At 47.2% G+C, this 9526-nt stretch overlaps 1 protein-coding gene across 2 annotated transcripts in view; it reads left to right on the forward strand.

Annotated features, from left to right (window-relative positions):
* The window catches only part of MAN1C1 (mannosidase alpha class 1C member 1), a 190513-nt gene extending 181314 nt beyond the window's left edge, over window positions 1–9199 (forward strand). The window contains exons 9-12 of one of the 2 annotated variants that reach the window (XM_016187928.2): window positions 1856–2075; window positions 5145–5317; window positions 6600–6715; window positions 8444–9199. In XM_016187928.2, coding sequence (XP_016043414.1) covers window positions 1856–2075; window positions 5145–5317; window positions 6600–6715; window positions 8444–8567 — 633 coding nt within the window. In that variant the 3' untranslated portion in view covers window positions 8568–9199. The remainder of the gene's footprint in view (window positions 1–1855; window positions 2076–5144; window positions 5318–6599; window positions 6716–8443) is intronic. The other variant, XM_060205570.1, reaches the window with a different exon arrangement.
* Window positions 9200–9526: the final 327 nt, after the last annotated feature.

Consider the following 9526-nt stretch of genomic DNA (forward strand, 5'->3'; position numbering starts at 1 on the left):
GAGGAAGTGCATGAAGGAAAAGAGGTGAATATGGTTGGAGGTGGGCACAGGAGTAGACCAGAAAGGAACTGTAGGAGCCACATTCATTGCAGGCTGCCTCGTGTTGAGAAACATGTATGTGAAGCTCTGCAGATACATCTCATTTCATCTACACAACCCTATGAAGGAGTTCATGCTTTTTATCCCATTTGTACATGAGAAAACTGAGAGACACAGGGAGAGCAGAGAACCTGCCCCTTGTCATACAGCTTGGAATTGGTGTTGATGGGATTTGAACTCAAGGAGATTAAGCCATGGGGTTCTCAGAGGCCCTGTTGGGCTTTCTTCTGAGGGTACTTGAACACCACAACAAACACAGGACAAAGTCTGTGTCTACTATTCACAATACAGAGACAATACTACTCCCTCAAAAAGAAAAAGAAAAAGAGGTGAGATTGGAGGCAGAGACCTAGCCAGGGCCCTAGAGACCCTGGCCATGCACCAGGACTTCCCAATATCCTGGAGTTTTTACCAAAACCATCCCCTCCTTCGGGAGCAGAGGAGAACTCTCAAAGCCCCTGACCACCAAAAAGGCCTAGCCACTAATAGAAAAAGCAGTGGTTGGGTGACTGAGGAAATAGCCCAGCTGAAAGAGTATAGGATTTCCCAGTTCAGTTCCCTGCACTGTTTGTACTGTCAACTCTGGCTTCTCTGTGTGTGTGTCATGAAACTCTCTCTTATTTTATAGGAACTGAGTTTAAAAAAAAAAAATCTGTTGGGAGCAGTAGAATAGTGGAATTGCCGGGGGAGACTGCAGCAAAAACAATAAAAAGAGAGGGAAGGGGGTCGGGCGGTGGCGCAGTGGGTTAAGCGCATGTGGCGCAAAGCGCAGGGACCGGCGTAAGGATCCCGGTTCGAGCCCCCGGCTCCCCACCTGCAGGGGAGTCGCTTCACAGGCGGTGAAGCAGGTCTGCAGGTGTTTGTCTTTCTCTCCCCTTCTCTGTCTTCCCCTCCTCTCTCCATTTCTCTCTATCCTATCCAACAACGAATTGCATCAACAAGGGCAATAATAATAACCACAACAACGAAGCTACAACAAGGGCAACAAAAGGGGGGAAAAATGGCCTTCAGGAGCGGTGGATTCATGGTGCAGGCACCGAGCCCAGCAATAACCCTGGAGGAGGAAAAAAAAAAAAAAGAGAGAGAGGGAAAGAGAAGGAGGGAGGCAGACAGTCAGAGCTTGGGCATCTGGGGTGGGGGGGGGCAGCGGTCACTGTCTAAATCCAGGTATGACTAGGTGATTCCAGGAGAAACTACTAAAGCACTTGGTCTGAAGAGGACACCATAGCCCATATGCCTGGCTTGTAGACATTACATTAAAAACTGTGATAAAGGCTTGGAGAGAGTAGCTCTGAATTTCCTTTTTGAGAATCTATGAAAAATGCATAGACACAAAAATGTGACATAGAATTTTAGGGACATTCTTGACCCAGATGCTCATTCACAGGCCACGTGGGCTTGGTGTGCAGATTCCTGAATGGGTTATCATGGAGAATCTTTTTTTTTTTTAATTCAGAAATGAATGTTTTTGAGCGTAGATTTAAAGCTCTATATAAGAAAGACACTTGCCCTGTGGAGCTCCCTGTGCTCAAGCCCCTACAAGGTACCAGGACTCTGCTGGATACTCTGGAGAAGCTCCCACAGGCCGCATCAAGGACCAGCTGACAACCAAGGTCAACAGGGCTCCTTTGCCTGGGACAGAGGGCTTGGCAGAGCTGTGTTGGCTACTCTCTCCAGAATATTCATTCACCTCTCCTCCCTCCCTCTCTGCACCCTTCTGTGCCCCTTCTCTGCCCACTTCCCACCTTGCTCCCAGGCAATAGAGACCCACTTGCTGAACGTATCTCCTGGGGGGCTGACCTACATTGCTGAGTGGCGAGGGGGGATTCTGGACCACAAGATGGGGCACCTGGCCTGTTTCTCCGGGGGCATGATCTCCCTCGGCGCTGATGATGCCAAGGAAGAAAAGAGGGCCTACTACCGAGAGCTTGCAGCCCAGATCACCAAGACGTGCCACGAATCGTACACCCGCTCAGGTAACCCTGCAGGAGGAAGGGGCAGCATGAGAAGCCGAGGCCAGATTCCGGGGAGGACTGGAGAGACCAGCAGAGCAGCAGCAAGTGAAGGGAACACAATCTTAGGGAAGTCTCACCTTGGAGGTGACATTGCATTTGAAGGAGGGCGGTGCTCTCCAAGTACTGAGATGTTGCCTTAAATTACAGGGGTGCTGTGCTGAATACTTTGTGTATACCAATCACTGTGTAGCACTTGACATATATCACTGCTTAACCTCACAACACAGATGGGGAAAACTGAAGTTTAGGACCTTGACAAAGGTCCCATCCCATGTGAAGGGCACAGAACAGAGGGTCCTCCAGCCCCTGCGGCAGACACTCTGAGATTCTGGGTCTAGCAGAGGCTTTCTTGCTGATTCCCTATCCCTGAATATACTCTGTCTCTCCTCCCTCCCTCCCCTTCAGGGGCAGGGGGTGGACGGGAGGTTGTTCCTAGCATCATGCTTTTTAGCACACTCTATCACGCTCCTTTCTCCAAGACCACCAAAAGAGCTTGAGAGCTTGACTGTCTGCTTCCAGACCTCCTGGAGATGTGTCCAGGAAGCCAGCGATTTGCAACGGGTCCTTAAAACCAGCCTATAGTTCCCTTTAAACAACTGTCTCTGCCAGGGCCGTAAACAAACAGGAAATCTCAGGAATAATAAAAAGCCTGCTATTTGTCTGGAACAATCAGTCTAGACCATAAAAGACAGTTCACTTAATAGAGCATATTGTTCAAGCCAGCCCGGCTCATCCACTGGCGGCTGCAGTGTTGCTCTCACCCTCACCCTATTAGCAGCTTGGCAAAACGAACAGCTCTCAGCTGACCAGGAGTGGCTGCACCATCTGAGAAAATCAGAAGGTGCAGGGTCCGGCTACTTCCTTTTTTACGAAGCCCTCCATGGAAAAGTAGGATGTCCTGCAAAACTCCCATTCTTCTCCCTCCAGCAAAAACAAAGTCACTCAGAAACTGACTTTCATTTCTGAGGCTCTCAGCCCCCTTGTTTCAATATCTAACCCACCATAAGCCAGAGCTGAGCAGGCAAAATAAATAAATTAAATAAATAAATAATTAATTAAAATCACTCAGGCCTCCCAGAATCATGAACCCTAGTAGGGGAAGCCAGAGAGAGGCACACAGTAGGACCTGAGCTAGGCTCTCACCTAATCTCCACAGGATGTATAAACTATTAAAGGGAGAAAATCTGACCAACATTTCCTAAAATTTGAACTGAATGTTAGTTCCAGGATGAAGAAGTTTATTGAATCCAGAGTCACATCCCAGCTCAGCTGCAACTCACTGTGTTACCTTGGAAAAATTACTTAGCCTCTCTGATCCTCAGTGAGGGTAGGGATAATGTGTAAGAGAGGGATAATGTCTGCCTTAGCAGAAAAACATGTTTAGGAATTGAAAGAATGTATCAAAAGCTCCCAGCATAGCCATTGACATAGTAAACAGTGGCTGCTGTGGTGGTTGTAACTGTGGTCATTCAGAAGACAAGAATGACAGAAACCTGTCCCAAAATAGTCAGCAATAAAACTTAGGCCTCACCAGACACTTATTCAGCTTCCTCTGCCAGAGGATATCCATTCCTGACCAGTCCTCCTCTCATTGGAACCTTAGCAGTCTCCCAACTTTGGCTCTGGAGGGCTGGTTCTGAAAGGGCATCCGTGGTAGGGAAACAGTGTAGTGGCTATGCAAAAGACTTTCATGCCTGAAGTTTTGAGATCCCAGGTTCAACTCTCTGCACCACCATCACCCAGAGCTGAGTTCTGAGAAGCTGAGTTGTCTCCCTTATTCTCTAAATAAATATTTGGAAAGTTTTCCAAATATTTATTTCCAAATAAGTATTTGGAAAGTTTTTTTGTTTGCTTAAAAATATAATAAGGGGGAGTCAGCAATAGTGCAGTGGGTGTATAAGAATCCCAGTTCAAGCCCCCAGCTCCCCACCTGCAGGGGAGTCGCTTCACAGGTGGTGAAGCAGGTCTGCAGGTGTCTGTCTTTCTCTTCCCCTCTCTGTCTTCCCCTCCTCTCTCCATTTCTCTGTCGTATCCAACAACAACATCAATAACAATAACTACAACAACAAAAAAGGGCAACAAAAGGGAAAATAAATAAAGTCTAAAAAAAAGTTTAAATAATATAATAAGGGCTGGGCAGACAACATAATGGTGATGCAAAAGACTTTTAAACCTGAGGCTCTAAGGTCACAGGTTCAATTTCCTCCTCTGGTAGAGAGACAGACAGACAGTCTGTGCTTTCAAATATTGCAAGATCTTATCAATACTGCAGACAGGAAATGGCTTCTCTATACTTAGTCCACTGATCCCCAAATATGTCTAAAGTTAAAACCCGGGAGTCTGGTGATAGTTTAGCGGCTTAAGCGCACATGGCACAAAGCGCAAGGACTGGTGGAAGGATCCCAGTTTGAGCCGCCGACTCCCCACGTGCAAGGAAGGATCCCGGTTCAAGACCCCGGCTCCTCACCTGCAGGAGGGTCGCTTCACAGGCAGTGAAACAGGACTGCAGGTGTCTATCTTTCTCTCTTCCTCTCTGTCTTCCCCTTCTCTCTCCATTTCTCTCTGTCCTACCCAACAATGGTGACATCAATAATAACTACAACAATAAAATAACAAAGGCAACAAAAGGAGTAAATAAATAAAATATTAAAAAATAAAGTTAAAACCCTTTCTTGATAAGTGGTTCATCAATCTTGAAGATTGGATGTCTCAAAATATACCACTGGGAATGGTTTAACACCCCCAACTTTTTCTCCTCAAACTTCTGGGTAATCCACTTGGATTCTCAGAATCTAACATTGCACATTTTCTAAGACCTCTAGGGAATTGTGATCAGCCTCGACCCATTGGGAAGCTGTGCATCTTTTTGCCCCATCCCTGTTCAGACAGGGCCCACCCCATGCTGGTCCATCACCAGCTGTTGCTCCAGCTAGAGCTTCCAAGCAACTGAGATCTTTCCTGGAGCATTTGGAGCCTGAAACATGGGAAGAGAGGAGTCTAACCCAGTCCCCTGGCCTGTTCTTCCCACAGACACCAAGCTGGGGCCTGAGGCCTTCTGGTTTAACTCTGGCAGAGAGGCAGTGGCCACGCAGCTTAGCGAGAGCTACTACATCCTGCGGCCAGAGGTGGTGGAGAGCTACATGTACCTGTGGCGGCAGACCCACAACCCCATCTACAGGGAGTGGGGCTGGGAAGTGGTGATGGTAAGTGGCCCAGAGCAGGAAGGTGGGAGGGTACTGGGAGACAGGTACCCCTGAGAATTCAGTCAAGGTTCAAAAACCCTTTACTAATGGAGTAACAGCGACTAAAAATTTATGCTCAGAAACAACCAGATAAAGCAACAGAGAATCAACTAGGATACTAGAACACTGCAGCCACAACATTTGAAGAAAATCAAAACCCCCTTCACTAAGGAAGCAAATAAAAACTTACTCGGGATGAGGCCTGGCTGAAGTGCAGAATGCAGAGGCTTAATGTTGTGGTTGAAAAAGCAAGAGTCCCCAGCTCCAGGTGGTAGCAGTCCAAGAAGTTATGAAGGGCGATCTGAGTGTCCAAGACCTTTGGAGTCTGGGCCCCCAATCCAGAGGACCAAAGGCAGGGTGGCATCCAAGGGCGGGGGGCCAAGGTGCAGGTAGTCATGCTCTCTGACCCCAAAACCTGGGCAGATGGTGTTAGGTCCCTACTCCCAACAGGACTAGCTGCCAGACCAGCAGTTCACCTCCCTCCTCTCCCCAAAGTGAGCCCACTTCCACACAGCTCACCCCAGTTTCTGCTTCACTGACTCTTATCCCCAACCACCTAGCAGGACATCCCAGGTCCCTCCTTGAGGAATATGTCAAAAGCAAGTGCAAGGACTGAAGAAGATCCCTTAAAGACTGAGTTTTCTCTGTCTCCCAGCCCTCACCAGTGGGCCAGAGACACAGTATCCCAGAGAGAACCTGTAGTCCTAGGGACACGGTCTGCTAAGGTTCAGACACAAGGGATTGGCCAGAGTCCCTGCTTCCCTGAAGGCCCTGGTTCTTAAACCTTGACAACCATGTGTTTTGGTCCTGAGTCCCACCCACAGACCTTCAGTTTGTCTAAATTGCATTTCTATACGAAAGGCAGATAGAGCCTGCCCACCTCTACTCCAAGAACCATGATTCTACCAGGAATCACTGCAGTATGCCTGGTCTGGTCCCCAGAATTCCACCTCCAGAGTATCACCAGTGCTTTCCTCTGGCCACTGCTTGATGCATCTGTCAGCTCAGCCTAGCTCCCCAAAAGGCAAAGAGAAACGTCTTCTCAGCTCACACCAGGTGAAGAACTTTTCATCAGAAGGCCCAGGAGGGGGCCCTTCCAGCCCACCTACCTTCTGCTCCCACAAATGCCAGGGGTGCCCAGCTGAGAGATCAGAGGCTGGCCACCTGTTTGTGAGCTCCCACCCACTGGGCAGGCAGAAGTCCTTCAGGACCTCATGTTTCCTCATGCCTTCCTCTTCTTCAGGCCTTGGAAAAATACTGCAGGACCGAAGGCGGGTTCTCTGGGATCCAAGATGTGTACAGCAGCCTCCCCAACCACGACAACAAGCAGCAGACATTCTTTTTAGCGGAGACTCTAAAGTGAGATGGGGCTTGGAAGGTGTTCTTTCCAGAGGGCACAGCAGGCTTATGAGGGTGAGGGGAGGGTGCTGGGAGCAGAATCATCAGCCCCTCTTCTTTTACCAGTAGTCACAAAAGGGGGTCCACAAGGAGTGGGTAGATAGGAATCCAGAGAGGTACACATCCAGGGGTAAGCCTTGAGCCAGGATAGTTTCTCCACTCCAAGAGCTGAGGTGACCTGGATTCTACCCTCTGTGCATTAACTGTAATGAATTTTCTTTAATCTCTATTCTCAGATTACTTAGTTTTCTAAAATTATAAAGATTTACTATTATTCATGATGTATTTATTTATGAGAGAAGGAGAGTTAGAGAGGACTGCTCAGCACTGGCATAAAGTAGTGTCAGGGATCACACCTGCAGCCTCCAGACATGCAGATTGTCACTCTACCAGGCTGAGCTATCTCCCTGGTCTATAAAGAATCACTATTGTTGTTCTGTGAAGTATGACATCAAAGGTGGTGCCAAAATGTGCAGACTTTCTCTCTGAAGTTCTGTCACTGCCCTGTTCCTTTATTTAGTCAGTTCTCATAATCACTGAAATTATAATATTCCAAGATGACTTATTCATATATACAAGGAGAAGACAGAGACAGAGAGAGTGTTGGAGGGAGGGGGGAGGAGAGAGAGAAAGAATAAAAGAGACCACAGCACTGAAGTTTCCTCCAGTGTGGTGAGGGCCAGGTTCAAACCTGGGTCACATGGCAAAGCAGTGCACTATCCAAGTGAGCTATTTTTCTGACCTTGTACCCTCACTTTTTTAAAAAAAATTTTATTTATATATTTATTGAACCAAGACAGAGAAAAATCAAGAGAGATGGGGAAGATAGTGAGGAAGAGAGATACCTGCAGCCCTGCTTCACCACTTGTGAAGCTTTCCCCTGCAGGTGGGGCTATGGGCTTGAACCTTGGCTCTTCACACTGTAACATGTGTGCCCCCACCCTCACTTTTTTTTTTTTACCAGAACACTGTTCAGTTCTGACTTATGGTGGTATGGGGGATTGAACCTGGGACGTTGGAGTCTCAGGCATGAGAGTCTGTTTGCATAACCATTATACTATCTACCCTCCACCCCTACCCTCACTTTCTTAGGGTAGAATTTGGCCACCCCATTTCCTTTCTCTTTCCCCAAAGCAACCTCCTTGTGCTTTAATCCTTTGGGGTGAGTTAGAATGTTTTGCTATCACCAGGAAAAGCAGAGGTATAAACAAAACTATGTATTTGAAGTTGGAGTTTTGGAGTCTCAACTCTGTTTCAGTGCCTTAATATCTGCTGAATAGAGGCTCCTTGGGGGTTATAATGAAGCCCCGCAGGGTTGAACAGGCACAGCATTCAGGCCACCCTACAAAGAAGAGTCTAAGCCAAGAGGAGTCCTGGCAGGACTCCCATACAGGGTCAGGCTATGAAGGTACTTTGGTGAAACTGGTTGGTTGAGAGATCACAGAGTAAGGGCTAGAGGGAGAATTAACTCAAAACAGGTTTGTCTGTCCCAAGGCTCAGTGTTCTCCTCAGCACCCACACCTCCTTTCCCTAAACAGCCCCTCAAGCAGATTTGGGGTCTCAGCCATCTCTAGACTGTTAGCCATAGATCTGTCGCCAAGATCTTTGAGGCACATTCCCAGTGGGTTCCTTGCTTCCTTACAGCACTAACAGGCTGTTTCTTGCTTCCCTCCCTGCCTGGGAGCACAGGTATCTCTATCTTCTGTTCTCTGAAGATGACATGCTCTCCCTGGAAGACTGGGTGTTCAACACAGAGGCCCACCCACTCCCAGTGAACCACTCAGACAGCTCCACCAGGGCTGGAGGCCAATAGTGACCCCTATCTCCCTGCTACTTGGGCCACTGCAGGGATGCCTCACCCTTTTGGGGGTCTGGGACTGTTCTCAAAAGCATTGGGAACATAGGCCTTATTCTAGGCAAACCCTGGGCAGATGTGTCAGATGAGCAACTTCTTTTCCTCTGTGAGGAGACAAGACTTGAGACGCTGTGATGTCACACCAGGCCCAGACATTTCTTTCTATGAAGAATTTCTATGAAACTCTCCCAATTGCCATTCCAGGGCCAAAGGACTGAAGGTTTCCATATCAACCCCAAGTATTTTATTCAATTCCTTTTTTTTTTTTACTTTGATTTTACTTTTTCTCTGCAGTTGTGTATTGTCACAAATTTTATAGTTTTCAAAATCAATGCTTTCAAAATCAGTGTCCCCCTATAAACTAAACCTTTAGGTATTTTTAAACACATAAAAACCCTGACTTCATTTCCTATATTTTAAATGCCTTTCACACCATATTTACTACATGTTTAAGTCTCTGTCATTTACCTTATAATCTGAGAAAGGGGTTCTCCTTTGATTTGGGCTTAACTGTCAAGAACTAGTGCTATTTTCATTACTGTAATGGAAAACTCTATAAACTTACAATAAAAGAGTCTATTGAATAAGAATATGGTTGGGTTCATTGCACATTAGTGACTCCTATGAAAAGCAAAGCAGGGGCCAATTGATGGCACACCTGGTTGAGCACACATGTTACAGTGTATAAGGACCCAAGTTCGAGCCCCTGCTCTCCACCTGCAGGGGGAAAGCTTCACGAGTGGTGAAACAGGGCTGCATGTGTCTCTCTTTCTCTTCCCCATCTATCTATCCCTTCCTCTTGATTTCTGGCTGTCTCTATCCAATAAATAAATAAAGATAATAAAAAATTTTTTTTAAGTCGGGCAGTAGCACAGCGGGTTAAATGCAGGTGGCACATAGTGCAAGGACCGGTTTAA

Source organism: Erinaceus europaeus, chromosome 13 (genome assembly GCF_950295315.1).
Source record: "Erinaceus europaeus chromosome 13, mEriEur2.1, whole genome shotgun sequence".
Taxonomy (NCBI): domain Eukaryota; kingdom Metazoa; phylum Chordata; class Mammalia; order Eulipotyphla; family Erinaceidae; genus Erinaceus; species Erinaceus europaeus.